We start from the raw sequence: 26,089 nt of genomic DNA, 5'->3' as shown, positions 1-26,089 counted from the left end.
TGATTTTGCATTTGAGTGGTAATTCCTACAATTGACAGCCATGCTTTCAATACATTTCAGCTTAAAAATGTTATATAATTTGACTAAGATCAAAGCAAATAAAAGGTATTATTAAGACTGAATTTTAAGCATGTACAACTCAAAATCCAAGTTACTTTTACTGCAACAGATACTTTCAGGGGAACATAGAATGTATCATTTATATATACTTCTCCTTCCTGGGAATTAACATATATAAGTAACCCGATAAGTATTTGATTTATTAATGGATAGCAATATCCAATATTAATTAAATTACTATGGGGCTTCCCTATAGCCTCCACTAAAGATTGGTATGGGATACACTATTCTCATTACTGTGTTTTGTGTTCACCTCTCTCTCTGCACTTTGAAGTCTTGTTTTAATTCTTTTCCAATATTGTAACAATATCCTTCTTCCATATTTTTCTTAAGTATTTGGGGAAAAACAAATCAGAGAAAAGTAAAAATAACAATCGAAAAACAAACTGGAAATTAGCAATCTACAACTGAGTACTAATTTGCTTGACTAAGATTTGAGACAAGTTCTTAACAAGATGCAATGATAAGTAACTTTTGAAATTTCCACACATATTGTGAATATTAAATAGAAATTGCATGACAAAACCTTTTTAAACGCAGAGAAGTTATTAAGCAATTTCTATCCAATTTCTAATTCCCTCCTTAAATATTATAGTAGCATAAAATCTTTCCTTCATATAGAAATACTGAGGATTTTCTCCATGAATTTGGAATGTTTTCCAGGTGGTGTCAGGGATACCATTCATGCATGGCTTTATTATAATACTGAAAAATATTATGTGTTCATCTATGACAGCAAAAGATACTGATCACACACTGTGTTGGACTCATATTATTTCTGTTCTAATAACCTAAAACACTGAGAATGGAGTTACAAAGAAAAAGTGTACAAACCAAACAGTTGGTGACTACAAATTCCATTCTAAGTCCACTATTTATTTCAGACTTTGATTAACAGTTTCTACTTGTGTTAAATGATTTTATGTTTACTTTCCAAAACAGTTTAATTGAAATTACAGTGTTCTGCAATACAAAGGGGTTTCCCACATGGCATTAGTGGTAAACAATCCGCCTGCCAGCGCAGGAGATGCAGGAGTCGCAGATTCGATCCCTGGGTCTGGAAGACCGCCTGGAGGAGGAGATAGCAACCCTCTCCAGCATTCTTGCCTGGAAAATTCAATGGACAGAGGAGCCTGATGGGCTACAATCTAGGAGATTGCAAAGAGTCAGACACAATTGAGCACGCATTCACACATGCAATACAGAGATGGTGGTATTATCCACCACATCTACTATAAGGCTCTGCACATTTTATCTTGTCAGGTGACACTTAAGCAATAAAACGATTATGAGCTGGATGAAATCCAAGCAACACAAAGACAGAAAAGGAAGAAGAAGATCAGAGAAAGGGAAGGGGAGAGAGGGGGAAGGAGGAAAGAAAAAGGGAAGAAGGAAGGGAAGGGGAGGCGGAGGGAAAGAAAGAAGGGAGGGAGAGAGAGATGGAGAAGCCACAACCTATGAATTATTCTCAGTATTTTCATAACAAAATATTCACCTTAGTGAATCCCTGGTGGCTCAGCAATAAAGAATCCACCTGTAATGCAGGAGACATGGGTCCAATCTCTGGGTCAGGAAGATCCCTTGGAGAAGGAAATGGCAACCTGCTCCAGTATTCTTGCCTGGGAAATCTCTTGGATGGAGGAGCCTGGTGGGCTGCAGTCCATGGGGATTGCAAGAGTCAGACAGGACAGTGACTAAACCACCACCAGTGTTTTCAGTCTATGCCTAATACTGGAGATGAGCTTAGTATTGTGGTTTGATTGTATACTTATATCCCTTCACCATAGGTAGAGATAGGCAGTGTCACGTCACTACTCTAAAATTAATTCTACTCAAACTTCTCTTTCGCAGAAGTCCTTCCAAGTGAACAGTAATTGAGGCTTTTTGTTTGTTTGTTTGTTTTTCCTTTCAGTTGGCTTCTTTTCTTAGGGACACAGGCCAGTTTCTCTTTTACTTAGCTAATGACCTCAGGGCTCTAACTCCCTCTGAATGAGGACAAAGACAGTTATATTTGTAGTCTGATTGTGTAGTATTTGTTTAATCAGAAAAGTATAACATCAATGATTTTTCTTTTAATGCCCTAAAATGTTAGATTCCTTTTCAAGAGGACTTTCCTGTTGGCTCAGATGGTAAAGAGTCTGCCTGCAGTGCAGGAGACCTGGGTTTGACCCCTGGGTCAGGTAGATCCCCTTGAGAAGGGAATGGTTACCGACAACTCCAATATTCTTGTGGGAAAATTCCATGGACAGAGGAGCCTGGCAGGCTACAGTACATGAGAACAAAGAGTTGGACACAACTGAGCAACTAATACTTTTCAAAATAGTGTTTCTTCGCAAATAATACTGCATTTCATTGATGGTAGTATGCAAACACTTTTAAAACATTTAAAAAGAAGCTAATTACTGCCTTCTTCAGTAAGTTTTCCTACATTTAAAATTTTCTTCAAAACTACCTCAACTATTTTAATAACTTTTGTTACATTAAAATTAACAATTCATTTCAAAATTATTTTAGTCATTTATCTCACTAATTTTCTTTTTTTTCAATACTTTTATTTATTTATTTTTTAAAAAAATTTTTATTTTTACTTTATTTTACTTTACAATACTGTATTGGTTTTGCCATACATTGACTTGAATCCACCACGGGTGTACATGCGTTCCCAAACATGAACCCCCCTCCCACCTCCCTCCCCATAACATCTCTCTGGGTCATCCCTGTGCACCAGCCCCAAGCATGCTGTATCCTGCGTCGGACATAGACTGGCGATTCGATTCTTACATGATAGTATACATGTTTCAATGCCATTCTCCCGAATCATCCCACCCTCTCCCTCTCCCTCGGAGTCCAAAAGTCCGCTATACACATCTGTGTCTTTTTGGTTGTCTTGCATACAGGGTCGTCATTGCCATCTTTCTAAATTCCATATATATGTGTTAGTATACTGTATTGGTGTTTTTCTTTCTGGCTTACTTCACTCTGTATAATCGGCTCCAGTTTCATCCATCTCATTAGAACTGATTCAAATGTATTCTTTTTAACAGCTGTATCTCACTAATTTTCTAACAGAATAATGAAGATGTTGCCTGAAATATAGTCTAGCTTGCCAAATTTAATATATTATCTTAATAACCTGTAAATATTTGGGCTTTATAAACTTTAATATTTAAGATGTGATTAGCTAAGAAAACCAATCTAAAATGTAAAGAACACTTTTGATGTAAGAGTTCATGGTTACCTTCCTGGATTGGAATGAAGTTATTTCTTTCTTTGATATAGAGTATTTTAAATGTTCTATTGATATTCAGCTTTAAACAATTTGAATGTTTGCAAATGTCTTTCTAAATCATTTTTTTCCCTCCAAAGCAAATAGTGCTCTTTAAGTAGAAATAGATTTCTTTCAGCCTTGGGAATTAGTTCTCTCCTGTATCAATGTATAATTGAACCAGCTCATACTAGCCATTCAAATATTTTGGAAAGCAACCAAAAATACCTCTGGCCATAGCATTCCTTTTCAGTGATGTCTTACTCTATTCTGTAGTGCTTGAAGTAACAAGGCAACTGACTTCAGGATTCTTGCCTGCAGAATCCCATGGACAGAGGAACCTGGCGGCCTACAGTCGACTGGGTCACAAAGAGTCGGACATGACTGAAGCTACTTAGTATGCAAGCACATAAATATCCTGGTGGAATTAGGACATCTAATGTTGATGGAGCAATGGAATCTAAGACATTAAAAAAATTTTCCAACACAAATATGACTAACTGATTTTTGACAAAGGTTCAAAATCATTCAATATATTTAAGAAAAAATAAATTGTCTTTAAAAAGTTATTAAAGCATTGCACATGCAAATCCAAAGAAGCAAACAACCATCACCACCACAACAAAAAAACCCCTGAACGTCTATATAAACCATAAAACCTTATTTAAAAATTAACTCAAAATTGATCAAATGAGGGAGAGAAATGGTGATGCCATCCACCCATCTCATCCTCTGTTGCTCCCTTTCCCTCTTGCTCTCAGTCTTTTGTAAACATGCACACATACACACACAAACACACAGAGATGGAAACAGTTTCCAGAAACTGGATGTAGGATTCCTGGGGCTGTGTGTGCGTGTGTGTGTGCTCAGTTGCTTCAGTTGTGTCTGATTCTTTGTGATCCTCAGGCTGCCCCAATTGGTTTGCTGTAGTTTCTCATTAAATTTAACAATGAATATTTTAAAATTAATATAAATTAACAGATACAGACATAGATTAGATATCTAGATACAGATATAAATATCCCACGGCTTCCCAGGTGGCGCTAGTGGTAAAGAATCCGTCTGCCAATACAGGAGACCTAAAAGTTGCAGGTTCAATCCCTGGGTCGGAAAGACCCCCTTATAGTTTGTGAGTTTTGAGGAGTCAGTCCATTTCGTCTTATTGGCAATTTTATAGGCACAGAGTTATTAAAAGCATCTTTACTAACCCTTTAATAATATCTATAGATTTCAATGTGCCAACTCTCATTCTTTGTGTTTAATATATGTGATATGTCTTTTTTCATTGTCTATTTTTAAAAATCATATCTACTTTATAAAATTTACAAAGTATCAGCTTTTTACTTGATTTCCTTTCTCTACTTTTTTTTTTTTTTAGTTTTGATGACTTCTACTCTTTTTGTTTTTTCTTCCTTTTGTTTGATTTGGATTTATTTTACTATGACTTTTAGAATTTTTTGTGGTGAAAATTTAATTTATTGACTTAAGATATTATTTTAATGTTCTAAGTGTTCAGTACTATAATATTTTATTTAAGTACTGCTTTGGCTGCATCTCATGGATTGTGATCTGTTACATTTATACAAAGTAAAAATGTAGATCAATAAGAGGAAGACCTCCATATACTTGAAAAGTTACATAGCATATAACCCTTCAATAGTGATAGCTTTCAATGCATGGACAAAATATTTATAGAATGTATCATTCTCTCGTCTCGTTATTCTTTATACAAGTCTGTTTATTCCTCCTTACATGTGTGCATGCTTAGTCGTCTCCGCGACACTTTGGACTGCGGCCCACTGGGCTCCTGCTTTCAGCTTGTACACCTGAAAATAATAAGTGTGTGTTCCCCTTCCCCTTCCTCCCCTTTCTGTACCTGGTTAGTGTGAATGCAGAGATGGAAAATTCATGTTGAACATGATCTAATTGTCCTAAGTCTTTTAGATTTCTTACTTTTGAATTTTTAATGACAAAGACAATTCTCTTCAGGACATTATTCACTTAAATATTATTCAGAATATCTTTATTTTTATTTTATAGCATCAGTAATATGTAATCATAACTTTCTGATTTTACAATGCTACCATTTCTTAATAATCACAAAATACAGGAGAGGAGGTAGAAATATTTAAGGAATAATATGGATAGATATGATTTTGGTTGTCATACCAAACTCCTCCAGTGTCAGTCAGACACAAAGGTTTAGTTTAATTAAGAAGTGACATGGGGAATAAGTTGATCCCAAGTGTAAAGAATATTTTCTATTTAAAGAGCACTATTTTTTATGACAAGGAATATATTATAGACTGTGGTTAGCCTCTGTTCCAAATAAATGTAAATTGCCTAACTGCCAAAACAAAAAAGGTCTGACTTTTTTTCTGTATTTTAACTCTATCTATAAAGGTAAGCATTGCATTTAGCTTTAATTCAAACAGGTAAGCATGAATCATTTTTTCCAATAGCAAATTTAGCTTTACAAATATCTATGTATATTTAGCATCAGCAAAAAAGGCATTCACTTCAGAAGAATTAAAAATAGATCCTTTCTTCTTACTGTTAATTAACTGAGAAAACCCTGATTCAGATAATCTTTTTACTTCTGATTCTCATCATTATATTACCAAGTGAGAAATCACAGAGTACTGTGTAATACACATGTGTGCTCAGTCGCTTCAGTCTTCCGACTCTTTGGGAACCTATGGACTGTAGTCCACCAGGCTCCTCTGTCCTTGGCTTTCTCCAGGCAAGAGTACCGGAGTGGGCTGTCATGCCCTTCTCCAGGAGATCTTTCTACCCCAGGGATCGAACTCACGTCTCTCATCTCTTACATTCCAGGCAGATTCTTTACCACTGAACCATAGGAAATGTCTTGAATTATATTTGGCCAATATATCAAAGATTACAACCTCATTATCATCAGTCATCTTAAGTATTAAGATTTATAAGTGATTACTACATAGTAAGCATATATTTAAGTAGTTTGCATGTAGTGTTAAATCAGGATATATCACAAAAAAATTAAAAATTATTTAACTAAGTTGTATGATAGTAAAAGGAGTTATTAAAATGTGTTCTCATCTAATACCAAGGGAATCATTTGTTTCTTAAAATTAAATTCTATGCAAATGAATGAGAAAATATTAAAGTAATATTGTCATGTTTTCCTTTTTATCCTAAAGGAAGCAGGCTTCTGAACTGCATTCACCAATTTTAGGTTTTCATTTCCTATCTCAAACTGATTTCATCAGCATTAAATGCATTGTGATATAGCTGATTTACATAATATCATAATAAATCCCTACATCAAGGAAAATTGTGATTTCAGTGGAAATACCAGAGCAATAAACATTAATTATTTGAACAAAAACAAAAGTGGCTCTATTTAGATGAATTATATAGTGATTTTTCTCTTTGAGTTGTATAAAGAGAAGCATTGACAGTTTTCAGAAGTCAGAGAAACCAACAAATATGTCACAATATTTGAGGAAATCTTTGAACCTGAGACTGAGTTTAGAATATAAGTACAGTTTGTATAGAATTTGAATAATTATAATATTTCTTACTTTAGAAATGGTTTTATACTGACAGTTCTATTTACTATTCATAAAAAGTTTCCATTTGACAAATAAAAAGTTGAGATGAAAAACATTTTAATAAATGTGGGACACTCCATTCTTGCTATTAAGTTTTGCTTTCTTACTTTTTCTGGCTTTTCTTTGACATCTTAGTTTCAATATGCTTTTCAAATGTACTGTCCTACCTGAACAGCAAGGAATAATTTACAAAGGGGATCAAAAAATGAGAGAAAATCTTACATACATAAACAGCAGATACAATAAAAAAAATAAAGCAGATGGCAATTTCTGTGGGCAATGGATGCACCTAACAAATGTAGGTGCATGCTGCTTGCTAAAAGGATTGATGATTCATTCAACAAGCAATTTTAATCAGTATCCAAGTACTACACTCTACATTGATTTAAGTATGTGAATAAAATTTGGTAAAGGTGTTCAGACAAGGTATTGAAAAAAGGAGGCATGATTGTGTAGACTCATATATGATGCATCTGTCAGCCACTAGCTTCTGACAATTTAAAAGACTCATTCATAGCATTTTTGCATTTCTACCAATCACATTTTTATTGAGAGAATTGTATAAGAATGGAAAAATTTGAATATCTTTAGTACCATAATGTGTAGTTTAAGATATTGTAGATGGTACATATATAAATAGTGTATGGCTTCCCTGATGGCTCAGACGATTAAGAATCTGCCTGCCATGCAGAAGACCTGGGTTGGACCCCTGGGTAGGGAAAATCCCCTGGAGAAGGGAATGGTAACCCACCCAGTATTCTTGCTTTTGTATGGACTATTGGTTCTACCCCATGTTTGTCTACATTTTTGCAGCAGAAATCTTGACTTTTGTCCTCACTTAATACCCTTAGAATATGTAGTTAGTTGTGTATCTTATTTTCAGTGACTTATTTTCTATTGGCTTTCAAATAAGTTAACCGAAAGTGTTAGTTACTCAGTCGTGTCCGACTCTTTGTGACCCCATGGACTGTAGCCCACCAGGCTCCTCTGTTTGCGGGATTCTCCAGGCCAGAATACTGGAGTGGGTAGCCATTTCCTTCTCCAGAGGATCTTCCTGACCCAGGGATCAAACTGGGGTCTCCTGCATTGTAGGTAAATTCTTTAACATCTGAGCCACCAGGGTATGGCTAAATAAGTTAACACATAATATGAAAAATACATGTATCACATGTTGAAAACAATGAAGCAATTTACTACTTCTGCAAGAATGAGTGAAAAGAGTATAATTTCTAAATACACACACATACATGCCCCACAAAAAGTATGCTTGATCTCTAACAGGAAAGAGAGGAAGGAGAGATTTACATTTTCAGTGGGAATCCATGTTTATACTTTGGAAGTGAAGTGAAGTGAAGTGAAGTGAAGTGAAAGTCTCTAGTTGTGTCTGGCTCTTTGTGACCCCATGGACTATACAGTCCATGGAATTCTCCAGGCCAGAATACTGGAGTGGGTAGCTTTTTCCTTCTCCAGGGGATCTTCCCAACCTAGGGATCAAACCCAGGTCTCCCGCATTGTGGGCAGATGCTTTACCAGCTGAGCCACAAGGGAAGCCTAAGAATACTGGAGTGGGTAGCCTATACCTTCTCCAGCGGATCTTCCCAACCCAGGGATCAAACCGGGGTTTCCTGCATTGCAGGCAGATTCTTTGCCAGCTGAGCTATCAGGGAAGCCCAAAATAACCTCTGCTTGAACATGGACTTGAACCCTGGACCCTTAGACTGATGCTATACTGACTGAGCTATCCAGTTCTTATACCTTGGGGGAAATTCCAAAGAAGCAATCAAATTGATTCATCTTTAATGTATTCTAGAAGTTAATGAATCACATTTAGTGGAAGAAATGTACTATGCGTTGCCCAAAAAGATCTATAGAAAAAACAAAAGAAGCTAGTAATATAGTTAAAATAATGAGAAAAATGCAACAAAGATGGGAAATCTCAACCTACCTCATTCACATACATGACTAATACAAACATGCAAAAATGAAAGAATGAAAAAGTTGAATGGGATTATCAGTAAAACAGCAATTGTTGAGAATGTGGGTAATTTAGGAAGATCTCACAGATGATTCATGGGTGGTGTCTCTTTCATGCAGTAAATGAGTGAGAGGTGAACATTCTAGCTAGAACTGCTTTCGTGAACATAAACCTGGATGTACTTGCCTCTTACGTCTCGAGTGTTCCTGGGCCAAAAGAACACCTTAAAATTCCTTTTCTCTCAACTAAGAAATCTGAATAGAACTTATCACTACTGATTTACGGACTTTACACTGAAATACACATGTTTGAAAACTAGTAACATCACGTAATATTATATAGTCAGCTCACCAATTTTATTTATAAGAAAAAAATGAAGTATGTAGAATGCCAGTGTCAAACAAGACTTTGGAAATACCACAGGAAAATCAACACTTTAAAAATTAACTATGTTCAACCCTAAAACTATATTAAGTGACTTACAATTATTTCACCATGCAATCAAATTAACTTTCAATTGATAATAATTAAACACAGAATTGAGAGGTGAAGAGAAAAACACAGGCTGAAAAAGCAAAATCACTATGTAAATGAATTTAACTCGAATTTTTGCATTTTGAACATTCAGATGAAGAGCAAAATTATAATTACATATCTTCAGAAAAAGTGATAATTCATGGCAGAAAATAAAGATTAAATGGATAGCTTTTCTTACAAATTGATTTAATAATGATGAAAAATTCACAACCTGTTAGACACCTAGCAATTAAAGGTTTGTTTTCTAATGGAATTGGAAAAAATGAATGGTGTATCATCTCTTATATATATAAGGAAACAAAAGCCAAAGAAAGTGAAATAACAGTACCTTTGATTGAATCATTCCCACAGATGAAATATGAAGAGATGGAAGTGGAAGACAACATGTCCACAGTGATACAATTTGTACTCCTGGGGTTTTCTGACCTTCTGAATCTTCAAGGGCTATTATTTGGGGTGTTCTCCATCATTTACATCATTATCTTTATTGGAAACAGTCTTATAATAATAATAACTACGCTTGATGCTGCACTGCACAAACCCATGTATTTCTTCCTGGCAACCTTTTCCTCCTTGGAAATCTGTTACGTGTCCGTCACTCTCCCTAGGATTCTGGTGAACCTTTGGACTCAGGACAGGACCATTTCTGTGCTGGACTGTGTTGCCCAAATGTGCTTCTTCCTTATCCTCGGAGCCACTGAGTGCTTCCTCCTGGTGGTGATGGCCTATGACTGCTGTGTGGCCATCTGTGACCCTCTGCACTATCCCCTGATCATGACCCCAAAGGTGTGCCTCCAGCTGGCTGTGGGCTCCTGGGTTAGTGGAATCGCAGTGCAGATAGGGCAAGTGCGCCAGATCTTCCCTATGCATTTCTGTCATTCGAACGAGATTAACCACTTCTTCTGTGACATTCCCCCCATTCTGAAGCTGGCCTGCGGAGACACTTTTGCACGTGAGCTCTCAGTCTATGCAGTAGCTCTGTTTGTTGCTATACCTTTTATGTTGATCCTTGCCTCTTACAGCAAAATCATTTCCACCGTTCTGAGGTTGCCAACGGCCAGAGGACAGGCTAAAACCTTCTCCACATGCTCTTTTCACCTGTTGGTTGTGGTGTTGTTCTTCGGATCTGCTGCCATTGCCTACTCAAGACCAAAATCCAGTCATTCTGCAGGAACTGACTGTTCTCTCTGTTCCACACCATAGTGACTCCGATGTTCAATCCCATGATATACAGCCTTCAGAACAAGGATGTGATTGAAGCACTGAGAAAATTATTACTTAAAAAATAATGTGATGATTTTAATTATAAATGTTCTAACTGTTTGCTAAACAGTTAACAGAGAAACATTTTCAGCTTCTATCTTCCTCTTTTAAGGAGTTAGCCACTTCTATTCTCAGATGCACTTATGAATAACTTTAGAAAACGAATCCACAATTTACGGGGCTTGGATATATACCAGATAAATAAGTCGTCAATCCTCCATGCCTAAGGAATAATCCTGTCTCATGAATCACATAGTAATTTACATATTAAAAAAGCTAAAACAAAATTGAATCAGTTAAGTTTTTTGGCTTAAGTATACTGGAAAATATATATTTATTTATCTAAATAATTATCTCTATTTCCACACTTGTATTTGATTGCATTCTTTGATTCTACAGGACAGAAAATGACTACTAGCAGTTAAAAATTGGATGTTTGAAGGAAGGATTGAATGAGTGAATGGGTAAATGATATTGCTAGTGCCAACATCAGACTGCTAGCAAAAAAATCTAGATTTTTCAGAGAACCAATAATATTGGGAGCATATTTGCTTATCCACTATAAACTCACGTGAAATTACTGCAATCATAAAACCAAAAGAACAGCATTCATAGACTTTGTTCTCTTCCTAAGTGCATGATAAAAGAGTACCTTCCTACTCATCTTAGCTGGTTTACTTTGCACATATTTGCATGTTCTACTTAGCAAATTTGATCCAAAATAATTTGATTTGCATTATTTCATTCTTTACATAACAGCATTCTAACAGCTAAATCTATGTCAATTTGAATTTTTTTATTTGAATTTTTATTTTTACTTTATTTTACTTTACAGTACTGTATTGGTTTTGCCATACATTGACATGAATCCACCACGGGTGTACATGCGATCCCAAACATGAACCCCCCTCCCACCTCCCTCCCCACAACATCCCTCTGGGTCATCCCCGTGCACCAGCCCCAAGCATGCTGTATCCTGCATCGGACATAGACTGGTGATTCGATTTTTACATGATAGTATACATGTTTCAATGCCATTCTCCCAAATCATCCCACCCTCTCCCTCTCCCTCTGAGTCCAAAAGTCCGCTATACACATCTGTGTCTTTTTTGAATTTTTAAAAGAAAATATATATGGACGTAAAAGTGAAGAAAAGTTTTAGACGTTATTTTCAGAATTGCCCACAGTCTGTACAATTGCATTATATTAGTGTGTCTGGACTAACTTCCCATGTCTTTATCTCCTCCTTTAGTGTTGAAAACTTTAAATCATTGACTGATATAATCAAGGAAAGTGAACATATCTCACTAGGATTATTAATGCCCATCTTCCCAATTCCATCCTCAAATCAGCAACATTAAGAGATGGTTTGTTGTAGCTGTCCCTGAGAACTTCTGCTACAGTTCTTTTGGCAATTATTCCACCTAGTTTTCATTTTAATTATAACCTAACTGGCTTTATCCTGGGATGTACTATCATATGGTGTATCAGAGAATAATTTGTGGAAGTTAATGGTTCAATCAAATGAAGATCACATAAGCCAGTCATGCTATTTCATTGGGAGATTGTGATAGATATCTCTCTAGGTGAGATGAATTAGAATCCCTGGAAACAGGTACACTACATTAGTTGACAAAATGGACTTTATAGATATGATTAATATCATAAATCATTGAGATGGGGAGATTATTCAGGTAGAACCAATCTGATCACATTAGCCTTAAAAACAAGAAGAGAAAGAAAAGCAATATTCAAAAAATAGATTATCACAGATGGAACAGAGAAAAGGAAGGCTCATTTTGTCAATGCTGGCTCCAAAGTCTGTTGGGACAAAGAGCAAGGATAGTCCTGATCTCTAGAAAGTGAGCATGGCATTTGACCAGTTGCCAGCAAGGAATCAGTCCTCTGTCTGACAACCTCAAGGAAGAAAGTTCTGCCAATAATTTAATTGAAAAAGAAAGATGGAATACTCACTAGAGAATAAAAAACGAATGTGGTCCTCCCAATACTTTTGACCTATCATCTACAGACCTCCAAGATAATAAATTTTAAGGCACTCAGTTTGTGGTAATTTACTAAAACTGCAAGAGACAACTAATACACAGAAGATAATGATATTTACAGGAAATAATATAAGAGATGGTATAGTACTGCTCAGGATATACAAAGTCAAAACTTCAATCTCATAACCAATTTAACTGTGCTATGAGGATTTGAAATATTCAATTTCTCAGCCTCCATTCCAGCTGAGTGTGAAGCAATGACTCAATTTTTGTTAATAACATGAAGATAGGTGTCAACAAGTGTTCAGTCTTTTGTTTCCACTACTTTCATCCTTAGTGTTAGTCACTTAGTCATGCCCAACTCTTTGCGACCCCATGGACTGCAGCCCACCAGGCTCCTCTGTCCATGGGATTTTCCAGGCAAGGATACTGGAGTGGGTTGCCATTTCCTTCTCCATCTTTCATCCTTGGAAGGGTGCAGAAGTCATATCTAAGAATGGGAAAGCAGGAAAGCATAAGGAACCTGACACTCCAATGTCTTTATTTTAAAATATAAGACTAGTCAGACCACCCCACCAGAAGGGCTCTGTGAAGCAAATAAATGTGTTTTATCTCACAGGCTTAAATAAAATTCTAAAGGAGAATATATCTGCATACATATCAATGTTTCACAATATTTGGTGGTAGTAGGTAGTACTTCTTTTGTGTGTTCATCTGGTGAAAAGCTGAAATGTTTCTCAGGAATGTAGATTTTGGTGCTTTTTTATTTTTATTTTTTAATTGGAGGATAATTGCTTTACAATGTTGTATTGTTTTCTGCCACACAACAAGGTGGATCAACCCTAAGGATACATGTGTCTCCTTTCTCTTGAACCTCCCTCCCATTCTGCACCCCATCCCACCTCTCTAGGTTGTCTGGAGTACTGGGCTGAGCTGTGTTATACAGCAACTTCCCATTAGACCTGCTTTGCACATGGTAATGTAAATGTTTCAGTGCTACTCTCTGTTTTCTCCACCCTCTGCTTCCCCAGCTGTGTTCACAAGTCTGTTCTCCATGTCTGCTTCTCTAATCCTACCCTGCAAATAGATTAATCAGTACGAATTTTCTAGAGTCCATTTTATTTGCATTAACATCAATATTTATTTTTCTCTTTCTGACTTCCTTCACTCTATATAGCACACTCTAGATTCATCCACCTAATTAGAACTGACACAAACTCACTACTTTCTATGACTGAGCAATATTCTGTTATATGTATGTACCACTACTTCTTTATCCATTCATCTGTCAGTGCACATCTAGGTTGCTCCAAAGTCCTGGCTATTGTACATAGTGCTGCATATCTCTGAATTATGGTTTTCTCAGGGTGTATACCCAGGAGTAGGATCTCTGGGTCTTATGGAAGTTTTCATGGGGATGATTTTGATCACTGCCTCCTTTACAACATAACAGACCTCCGTTTATAGTTCTTTAGGCACTCTGTCTATCAGATCTAGTCCCTTGATTTGATTTGGAACTTCCACTGTATAATCATAAAGGATTTGATTTAGGTCATACCTGAATGGCCTTGTGGTTTCCTCCTTCTTCTTTCTGTCTGAAGAAACAGACTTTCTTCAGTTTAAGTCTGAATTTTGCAATAAAGAGTTCATGATTTGAGCCACAGTCAGCTCCCAATCTTGTTTCTGATGACTATATAGAGCTTCTCCATCTTTGGCTGAAAAGAATATAATCAATCTGATTTTGGTATTGACCATCTGGTGATGTCCACGTGTAGAGTTCTCTCTTGTGTTGTTGGAAGAAGGTGTTTGCTATGACCACTGCATTCTTTTGGCAAAACTCTGTTAGACTTTGCCCTGTTTCATTTTGTATTCAATGGCCAAACTTACCTGTTACTCCAGGTATCTCCTGACTTCCTACTTTTGCATTCCAGACCCCTGTTATGAAAAGGACATATATTGGGTGTGTTAGTTCTAGAAAGTCTTGGCGGTCATAATAGAACCATTCAATTTCAGCTTGTTTGGCGTTAGTGGTTGGACCATAGCCTTGTGTTGGACTGTGATATTGAATGGTTTGCCTGGGAAACAAACAGAGATCTGTCATTTTTGAGAGTGCACCCAAGTACTGCATTTCAGACTCTTTTGTTGACTATGAGGGCTACCCCATTTCTTCTAAGGGATTCTTGCCCACAGTAATAGATGCAACGATCATTTGAATTAAATTTACCAATTCCCATCCATTTTAGTTCACTGATTCCTAAAATGTCAGTGTTTACTCTTGTCATCTCCTGTTTGACCACTTCTAATTTACCATGATTCATGGACCTAACGTTCCACGTTCCTATGCAGTGTTGTTCTTTACAGCGTCAGACTTTACTTTTACCACCAGATACACCCACAGGTGAGTGTTGTCTCCACTTTGGCTCAGCCTCTTCATTCCTTCTGGAGCTATTTCTTCACTCTTCAGTAGCATATTGGGCACCTACCAACCTGGGAAATTCATCTTTCAGTGTCATATCTTTTTTCCTTTCCACACTGTTCATGTGGTTCTCAAGATAAGAATGCTGAAGTGGTTTCCATTCCCTTCTCCAGTGGACCACACTTTGTCAGAACTCTCCACCATAACCTATCCATTTTAGGTGGCCCTACGAGGCATGGCTCATAGTTTCATTAAGTGAGAAAAGGCTGTCATCCATGTGATAAGTTTGGTTAGTATTCTGTGATTGTGGTTTTCATTCTGTCTTCCCTCTGATGGATAAGGTAAGAGGCTTGTGGAAGCTTCTTGTTGGGAGGTACTGGCTGTGGGGAAATCTGGATCTTGCTCTGATGGGCAGGGCCATGCTCAGTACAGTTCAGTTCAGTTCAGCCACTCAGTCGTGTCCGACTCTTTGTGACCCCATGAATCGCAGCACGCCAGGCCTCCCTGTCTATCACAATCTCCCAGAGTTCACTCAGACTCATGTCCATCGAGTCGGTGATGCCATCAAGCCATCTCATCCTCTGTCGTCCCCTTTTCCTCCTGCCCCCAATCCCTCCCAGCATCAGAGTCTTTTCCAATTGGTAAACCCTTTGAATGAGGTGGCCAAAGTACTGGAGTTTCAGCTTTAGCATTAGTCCTTCCAAAGATCACCCAGGACTGATCTCCTTTAGAATGGACTGGTTGGATCTCCTTGCAGTCCTAGGGACTCTCAAGAGTCTTCTCCAACACCACAGTTCAAAAGCATCGATTCCTCAGTGCTCAGCTTTCTTCACAGTCCAACTCTCACATCCATACATGACCACTGGAAAAACCATAGCCTTGACTAGATGGACCTTTGTTGGCAAAGTAATGCCTCTGCTTTTGAATATGCTATCTAGGTTGGTCATAACTTTCCTTCCAAGGAGTAAACGTCTTTTAATTTCATGGCTCCAGTCACCATCTGCAGTGATTTTGGAGCCCCCTAAAATGAAGTCTGCCACTGTTTCCCCATCTATTTCCCATGAAGTGATGGGATCAGATGCCATGATCTTTGTTTTCTGAATGTTGAGCTTTAAGCCAAATTTTTCACTCACCACTTTCACTCTCATCAAGAGGCTTTTCCTCTTCAATTTCTGCCATAGGGTGGTGTCATCTGCATATCTGAGGCTATTGATATTTCTCTGGTCAATGTTGATTCAAGCTTGTGCTTCTTCCAGCCCAGCGTTCCTCATGATGTACTCTGCATATAAGTTAAATAAGCAGGGTGGCAATATACAGCCTTGACGTACTCCTTTCCCTATTTGGAACCAGTCTGTTGTTCCATGTCCAGTTCTAACTGTTGCTTCCTGACCTGCATATAGGTTTCTCAAGAGGCAGGTCAGGTGGTCTGGTATTCCCATCTTTCAGAATGTTCCACAGCTTATTGTGATCCACACAGTCAAAAGCTTTGGCATACTCAACAAAGCAGAAATAAAGGTTTTTCTGGAACTCTCTTGCTTTTTCCATGATCCAGCAGATGTTGGCAATTTGATCTCTGGTTCCTCTGCCTTTCCTAAAACCAGCTTGAACATCTGGAAGTACACGGTTCATGTATTGCTGAAGCCTGGCTTGGAGAATTTTGAGCATTACGTTGCCAGCATGTGAGATGAGTGCAATTGTGGGGTAGTTTGAGCATTCTTTGGCATTGCCTTTCTTAGGGATTGGAATGAAAACTGCCCTTTTCCAGTCCTGTGGCCACTGCTGAGTTTTCCAAATTTGCTGGCATATTGAGTGCAGCACTTTCACAGCATCATCATTCAGGATTTGAAATAGCTCCACTGGAATTCCATCACCTCCACTAGCTTTATTCATAGTGATGCTTTCTAAGGCCCACTTGACTTTGCATTCCAGGATGTCTGGCTCTAGTTGAGTGATCATACCATCATGATTATCTTGGTTGTGAAGATCTTTTTTGTACAGTTCTTCTGTGTATTCTTGCCACCTCTTCTTAATATCTTCTGCTTCTGTTAGGTCTATACCATTTCTGTCCTTTATCAAGCCCATCTTTGCATGAAATGTTCCTTTAGTATCTCTAATTTTCTTGAAGAGATCTGTAGTCTTTCCCATTCTGTTGTTTGCCTCTATGTCTTTGCACTGATCACTGAGGGAGGCTTTCTTATCTCTTCTTGCTATTCTTTGGAACTCTGCATTCAGATGCTTATATCTTTCCTCTTCTCCTTTGGTTTTTGCTTCTCTTCTTTTCACAACTATTTGTAAGGCCCCCCCAGACAGCCATTTTGCTACTTTGCATTTCTTTTCCATGGGGATGGTCTTGATCCCTGTCTCCTGTACAATGTCACAAACCTCAGTCCATAGTTCATCAGGTGCTCTATCAGATCTCATCCCTTAAATCTATTTCTCACTTCCACTGTATAATCATAAGGGATTTGATTTAGGTCATACCTGAATGGTCTAGTGGTTTTCCCTACTTTCTTCAATTTAAGTCTGAATTGGGTTCCCTTTTCTCTACACCCTCTCCAGCATTTATTGCTTGTAGACTTTTGGATAGTAGCCATTCTGACTGGCGTGAAATGGTTCGTCATTGTGATTTTGATTTGCATTTCTCTGATAATGAGTGATGTTGAGCATCTTTTCATGTGTTTGTTAGCCATCTGTATGTCTTCTTTGGAGAATGTCTGCCTAGTTCTTTGGCCCACTTTTTGATTGGGTCGTTTATTTTTCTGGAATTGAGCTGCAGGAGTTACTTGTGTATTTTTGAGATTAATTCTTTGTTGCTTCATTTGCCATTATTTTCTCCTATTCTAGAGGCTGTCTTTTCACCTTGCTTATAGATTCCTTTGTTGTGCAGAAGCTTTTTATTCTAGTTGGGTCCCATTTGTTTATTTCTGCTTTTATTTCCAATACTCTAGGAGGTGGGCCATAGAGGATCCTGCTGTGGTTTATGTTGGAGAGTGTTTAGTCTATGTTTTCCTCTAGGGGTTTTATAGTTTCTGGTCTTACATTTAGATCTTTAATCCATTTTGAGTTTATTTTTGTGTATGGTGATAGAAAGTGTTCTAGTTTCATTGTTTTACAAGTTGTTGAAGAGTTTTCCCAGCACCACTTGTTAAAGAGATTGTCTTTTCTCCATTGTATATTCTTGCCTTCTTTGTTGAAAATAAAGTGTCCCTAGGTGCGTGGATTTATCTCTGGGCTTTCTATTTTGTTCCATTGATCTATATTTTGTCTTTGTGCCAGTACCATACTGTCTTGATGACTGTGGCTTTGTAGTAGAGCCTGAAGACAGGCAGGTTGATTCCTCCAGTTCCATTCTTCTTTCTCAAGATTGCTTTGGATATTCGAGGTTTTTCATATTTCTATAGAAATTGTGGAATTATTTGTTCTAGTTCTCTGAAAAATACCAATTGTAGTTTGATAGGGATTGCACTGAATCTGTAGATTGCTTTGGGGTAGTATATTCATTTTCACTATATTGGTTCTTCCAATCCATGAACACGGTATATTTCTCCATCTATGTGTCCTGTTTGATTTCTTTCACCAGTGTTTTATAGTTTTCTATATATAGGTCTTTAGTTTCTTTAGGTAGATATATTCCTAAGTATTTTATTCTTTTCGTTGCAATGGTGAATGGAATTGTTTCCTTAATTTCTCTTTCTGTTTTCTCATTGTTAGTGTATAGGAATGCAAGGGATTTCTCTGTGTTGATTATATATCTTGCACCTTTACTATATTCATTGATTAACTCTAGTAATTTTCTGGTGGAGTCTTTAGGGTTTTCTGTGTAGAGGGTCATGTCATCTGCAAAGAGTGAGAGTTTTACTTCTTTTCCAATCTAGATTCCTTTTATTTCTTTTTCTGCTCTGATGCTGTGGCCAAAATTTCCAAAACTATGTTGAATAGTAGTGGTGAGAGTGGGCACCCTCTCTTGTTCGTGACTTTAGGTGAAATGCTTTCTATTTTTCACCATTGAGGATAATGTTTGCTGTGGATTTGTCATATATAACTTTTATTATGTTGAGGTATGTTCCTTCTATTCCTGCTTTCTGGAGAGTTTTTATCATAAATGGATGTTGAATTTTGTCCAAGGCTTTCTCTGCATCTATTGAGATAATCATATGGTTTTTATTTTTTCAATTTGTTAGTGTGGTGTATTACATTGATTGATTTGCAGATATTGAAGAATCCTTGCATCCCTGGGATAAAGCCCACTTGGTCATGATGTATGATCTTTTTAATATTTTGTTAGATTCTGTTTACTAGGATTTTTTAAAAGACTTTTGCATCTATGTTCATCAGTGATATTGGCCTGTAGTTTTCTTTTTTTGTGGCATCTTTGTCAGGTTTTGGTATTAGGGTGATGGTGGCCTCATATAATGAGTTTGGAAGTTTACCTTCCTCTGCAATTTTCTGGAAGAGTTTGAGTAGGATAGGTGTTAGTTCTTCTCTAAATTTTTGGTAGAATTCAGCGTGAAGCTGTCTGGTCCTGGGCTTTTGTTTGCTGGAAGATTTCTGATTAGTTTCAATTTCCATGCTTGTGATGGGTCTGTTAAGATTTTCTGTTTCTTCCTGGATCAGTTTTGGAAAGTTGTACTTTTATAAGAATTTTTCCATTTCTTCCAAATTGTCCATTTTATTGGCATAGTTACTGATAGTAGAAATTTATGATCCTTTGTATTTCTGTGTTATCTGTTGTGATCTTTCCATTTTCATTTCTAATTTTGTTGATTTGATTTTTCTCCCTTTGTTTCTTGATGAGTCTGGCTAATGGTTTGTCAATTTTATTTATCTTCTCAAAGAACAAACTTTTGGCTTGTATCTCTAATTTTCTTGAAGAGATCTCTAGTCTTTCCCATTCTGTTGTTTGCCTCTATTTCTTTGCATTGATTGCTGAAGAAGGCTTTCTTATCTCTTCTTGCTATTCTATGGAACTCTGCATTCAGATGCTTATATCTTTCCTTTTCTCCTTTGCTTTTCACCTCTCTTCTTTTCACAGCTATTTGTAAGCCCCCCCCCCCAGACAGCCATTTTGCTTTTTTGCATTTCTTTTCCATGGGGATGGTCTTGACCCCTATCTCCTGTACAATGTCACGAACCTCATTCCATAGTTCATCAGGCACTCCATCAGATCTAGGCCCTTAAATCTATTCTCACTTCCACTGTATAATCTTAAGGGATTTGATTTAGGTCATACCTGAATGGTCTACAAAGCCTGAATGATGAAAAAATAGAAAATATGAATAGACCAATTACTAGTAAGGGGATTTAATCAATTAACCAAAGCTTCCTCAAAAGATAGTTCAAGACCACATCGCTTCATTGGTGAATTTTAACATTTAAAGAATATTTTTTAAACTTTTCCAAAAAAATAGAAGCATAGGCAGTACCTCCAAACTCATTTTATGAGTCCAGCATTACCTTGACTCAATACCAGACAAAACACAGCAAGGAATGAAAATTAAGGGTCAATATTCCTGATGAACATGAATGCAAGTCTCTAACAAAATTAAAAAAAAAATTCAAAACTGTATTAATAGGATTATACACTATGATCAAGTGTTATCTAGTCCAAGCATGCAAGGACCGTTCAACATGTGCAAGTCGATTAATGTGATATACCACATTAACAAACACAAGAAAAAGTAATATAATCATCTCAATAAATGCATAAAACAAATGACAAAAATCAAAAATTTTTCATGATAAAATTCTCAGCAAACTACTTAGAGAGGAAAACTATCTCAGTAAAAATAAAGGACATATATGACAAACTCAGCTTATATCACATTAAACAGTGAAAAGGTAAAATCTTTCCTTCAAAGATGAGGAACAAGAGAAGAATTCCAATCCTTGCAAATTGCATTTAACATTTTCTTGAAAGTCCTAGCCAGAACAAATACGAAAGAAAAGAAATAAAAGGCATTCAGGTGGAAAAAGAAGTGAAAGAGTCTTTTTGCAGGTACCATCATATAGTATATAGAAAATATTAAAATTTTCACCATAAACAACACTAATAAATAAATTCAGTAATTTCAGGTATAAAATAAATACAAAACAGTTGCATTTCTATACACTTAATTATTTATCAGAAAGAGAAATTAAGCAAAAAAAAAAACCTCATAAAAAATAATTAAAATAAACTTAACCAAGACATGAATGAACTATACAGTGAAATTGTATTGATGAAATACAGGAACATTGTACTCCTGAAAGAAACTGAAGAAGACATAAATAAATGGAAAGATATTTCATTCTCATGCATCTGAATAATTATTCTTGCTAGAATACCTGTATCACTCAAAGTAAGCTACATATTCAATATAAACCCTATTAATATTTCACAAATGAAAAAAAATCCTCTAGAGACATGGAACCAAAAGATGCTTAATAGCCAATCAATCTTGGGAAAGCAAAACAAACCTGAGGCATCCCATTTCCTGATTTCAAACTATATTATGAAGACATAGTAAACAAAAGAGTATGGTATTGGAATAAAACAACACATAGATCAATGGAACAAATAAACCACCTTATACCTGTTTCGTAAATGTACACTTATGGATCCAATAATATACAATGGGGAAGATAGTCTTTTTTAATAAATGGTGCTGGAAGGACTAGATAGCTGCAGGTGAAATATTGAAACTGTTGGCTTACTCAGTCGTGCAACACCATGGGCTATAACCTGACAGGCTCCTCCATCCATGGCATTCTCCAGGCAACAATACTGGAGGGGGCTGCCATTTCTTTCTCCAGAGGATCTTCCCTACCCAGGGATCCCACCAGGATCTCTTATGTCTCCGAAATTGGCAAGTGGGTTCTTTACCACCTGTACTCCTTATTCCATACACAAAAATCAACTCAAAATGAGTTAAAGACTTGAACATAAGAATGGAAACCATAAAACTTCTAAACAAAATACAGGAGATAAACTTGACATCAGTCTTGGAAATTAGTTTTTGGTTTGACACCGAAATAAATAATCATTTTAATAAATAATCATTTTAATTAATGTATTAATTTAAGAATTAACAGGATGAGTGATAACATAAAGTAATTAAATAGAAAAATTTGTTTCACTTTCATTAAATGTCTAATTTGAGTGGAAGATGGTGTAGACTTAGGGTAACAATGAATCATACTATTAAAATCATTTTACCTTTCTAATATTTATCAATTTGAAGCAAGTGCAAAGAACTAAAGTTTGGGCATCGCTGAAGTGGTTTCATCAATCACAGGGGAAAATACAGAATTAGACATTTAATTAACCACATGTTTGCATAACACAAAAGCTTGAGGGTAAAAACTTTAGAGATGTACTCCCAAATGTCACTATGAAAAATGAAATGTGGTTTGCATATGTTGTTCCGTTACCAGCAGCAAGCACCAAAAGACTTGCTGATCACAGGTAGGTTTCTACATAACCAAATATGAGAGTGAAAAATAAAATACTTTATATTTGAAAAAATAAGGAATAAATTTTTTAGAAAAGTGTAGATAAATTTTTTTTGCTTATTTTCTTTAGTCATAGTCTGCAATCTCTTTGCAAAAAATGATGTTTCTTTTAAATCAAGGGAAAAAATGATTCATTTTGATTAGATAAGTAAAAGTTATATTAATTTAGTTAATAATGAAAATTAAGAAGATAATATTCATATTTTTAACCACTGTGAAATGATATACGTATACTTAAGACTTTTTTCAATATTTCGTCAGTCACCACTGATATATCCCAATACAAATACAGCCTGGTATAAACCACATATTATATTTACTTGTTTAAAGCAAAATCAAACTATCACTCATATTCCAGTTTTCATGTATTAACAGGGAGACAAAAATACATACACACACAAATACATACAAATAGTAGGCAATATATCAAAAATATGTTTATTGCTCCTTTTTTTAATCTCTGTTTTTAATGGATGTGTGTTCATGCTAAGTTGCTTCAAGTTGTGTCCAACTCTTTGTGACCCTATGGACTGTAGACCACCAGGCTCCTCTGTCCATGGGATTCTCAAGCAAGAACACTGGAGTGGATGGTCATGCCCTCCTATAGAGGATCTTCGCAACCCAGGTATGGAACCCCTATCTCAGGCATCTCCTACCTTAGCAGCTGCCTGGAATAAATGAGGCTAAAATCTAAAAGGCTGTGTTGATCCCACTAGTCGTTAGAATTTGTTTGGATGATCAAGAGACAGATCTTTTGACCCCACACCACTCCTGCATGTAAATAACAATAATGTGGAATATATCTAGATAAAACCTTATGAAATATCTAATGTCTCTAAAATATGAACACCAATTTAGACCAAGAATAGTAATATCATATTGTTCATTTTAAATTCCAAGATATGCTCATTGTGCAAGTTTAATACACAATCTTAAGCAAATTATGATTCCTTTTTAAGTTTTATTTTTCATTGGAAGATAATTGCTTTACAACATTGTGTTTGTTTCTGGCATATGATTCTTAAATAACTCAAGAAGTATAACCGCTTTTATGCTCAATTGGATATTTATCTTATAAATACAAGTTTGTATATTCCAGTTTTGTCTCTTTAATTTGGGTGTTGCTTTCATATCATATTAACCTCTGGTGGTCTCTAATCTCATGACTGATTGCTGAGATAAAGCAGTGAAGTTTCACACAATTGACATACCTCACAGACGACATCCAAATTGAGGATCAAACTGTCAAAATCCTATCCTAGACACTTCAACTTTGTCAACAATATACAATGAAACATCTGTAAGCTATGTTATGAGGATAAAGGATATAAAAATATAATGCACTGTAATAAATCTTATTTACAGATTATATTTTTCCAAGTGTCAAGAAGACTTAAACCTCTGATCTCACACTTTTTAAAAAATGATTTCTGGATCATTTTAGAAGAATAAAGAATGGATGGAGAAAATTGCTCTTCCTTGAATGAATTCATTTTCTTGGGAATTAGTAATGACCCTAGCATCAAAGTGACACTTACCACATTTCTGGTTGTTTATCTCATTATTCTTGTTGCAAATCTTGGGATAATCATTTTGATAAACATAGACTTCCAGCTTCACATGCCAATGTACTTTTTCCTCGGTCACCTCTCCTTCAGTGACCTCTGCTATTCCACAGCAATTGGACCCAAGATGTTGACAGATCTCCTTGCCAAGAACAAATCAATTCCCTTTTATGGCTGTGCTCTGCAGCCATTGGTCTTCTGCACCTTTGCAGATTCTGAGTGTCTCCTGCTGGCAGTCATGGCCTATGACTGATACAAGGCCGTCAGCAGCCCCTTGCTCTATGCGGTCAGCAGGTCCAGCAGGGTGTGCTCCCTTCCCGTGGTTGCGATTTACATGATCAGCATTGTGGATGCTTTAATTAATACAATATTAATATTCCACATGTGTTTCTGTGAGTCAAATGAGATTAATCATTTCTTCTGTGATGTCCCCCCTCTACTTTCTCTATCTTGGTCACATGCACTGGTCAATGAGTTAGTGATATTTATCATTTTGGGCTTCATTGAACTGACTACGCTTTCAGGTCTTTTTGTGTCTTACTGTTACATCATCCTAGCACTGATAAAGATCCACTCTGCTGAAGGGAGGTTCAAGGCTTTCTCTACCTGCACCTTCCACTTAACTGCTATGGCAATTTTCCAGGGAACTCTACTCTTCAAGTATTTCCAGGCAAGTTCATCCTACTCTCTTGAAGAAGACAAAATGACTTCCTTGTTTTATATCCTCGATTCCCATGTTAAACCCCCTGATTTATAGCTTAAGAAACAAGGATGTGAAAGAGGCTCTGAAGAAACTTAAAAATAGAAAGTGGTTCCATTGTAAAGCTCTAGCTATATGTTTTTCTCCCACTGTTATACTATGATTTAAGTCAAAATTGTTTTGATCCATTTGGTTTGATCTATAAGTATTTTTAAATTATGTTCAAGTCATTCCAAAATGTGTTGTTTCCTATATACTCCACGCTTCCATTTTATGTCTTGAACTTATATTTAAGACTCCTTATTTGTGGAAAAGTTCTAAACTGTTAGTTTGCCAAGTTTTTGTTTCCTCTGAATTTAATGGTAAATCTAGCAGGTTTTACACAAATTAATCTTTTCTAATGGAAGTGATAGGTGTTAATTAGATAATTATTCACATTATTTATAATTAACTATATTTGCACCATAATGTAAAAAGACTGGACAACATAAACCCAAAGCACATTGTTCAAATGTAGTGCAGCAAGTTAAAAATTGTTTCCTGAAAACGAACACAACTAGTTTGGTATCTAAGAGATAAGTAGGAAGTAACTGAGAGATGCAAGTCAGCAGAGAAAGCATTTTGTGCAGATGGTTGGACAGTTAGAGTGACTGTGAGGTGGACAAGACCATGTCATTTAAGGAAACTCAGTGTGTCCAGGATGGAGTGCTGCAATTTACAACCCAGTCACCTCCTCCAGGAATTTTCCATCTGTCCTGCAAGCTCTGAGTTTGATTTGCACACCAGCCTGTGCTTCAGATCATTGTTGTATCTGTTTTCTAAATCATTTCCTACAATGTGGGGTTATGAACATCCTGATTTTAAGGACTGTTACCCAGAAGATATATAACAAGTGGGTAAATGAAAGAATGAGAGAGAAAAGGAGAAAGAAAGAAGTTAATTTTATTGAACGTTTATTCATAATAAAGCAAAAAAAAATTACTGATAGCTTTAAATGCATGTGCCTTAAACACATGTTTTGTACTTTATATCTGCTTCCCAGATGGCACAGTGGTGAAGAATATACCTGCCAATGCAAGAGATGCAGGAAGTGCAGGTTTGATCCCTAAGTTAGGAAGATCCCTTGGAAAAGGGAAAGGGAACTCACTCCAGTATTCCTAC

At 36.4% G+C, this 26,089-nt stretch overlaps 1 protein-coding gene and 1 pseudogene across 1 annotated transcript; both read left to right on the top strand.

Annotated features, from left to right (window-relative positions):
* The first annotated feature begins 9,841 nt into the window (after nt 1-9,841).
* Nucleotides 9,842-10,693, top strand: LOC138097608 (olfactory receptor 10AG1-like). Its single transcript, XM_068993878.1, has one exon. The coding sequence runs from the start codon at nt 9,842-9,844 to the stop codon at nt 10,691-10,693; it is 852 nt and encodes a 283-aa protein (XP_068849979.1).
* A 13,422-nt stretch (nt 10,694-24,115) lies between these two features.
* On the top strand, nt 24,116-25,091 carry LOC138097727 (olfactory receptor-like protein OLF2; annotated as a pseudogene).
* The last annotated feature ends 998 nt before the right edge of the window (nt 25,092-26,089 follow it).

This window comes from Capricornis sumatraensis, chromosome 21 (genome assembly GCF_032405125.1).
Source record: "Capricornis sumatraensis isolate serow.1 chromosome 21, serow.2, whole genome shotgun sequence".
NCBI classification, from domain to species: Eukaryota; Metazoa; Chordata; class Mammalia; order Artiodactyla; family Bovidae; genus Capricornis; species Capricornis sumatraensis.
The sequence above is the reverse complement of the archived record's forward strand: the minus strand, read 5'-3'. Positions and strand labels throughout refer to the sequence as shown.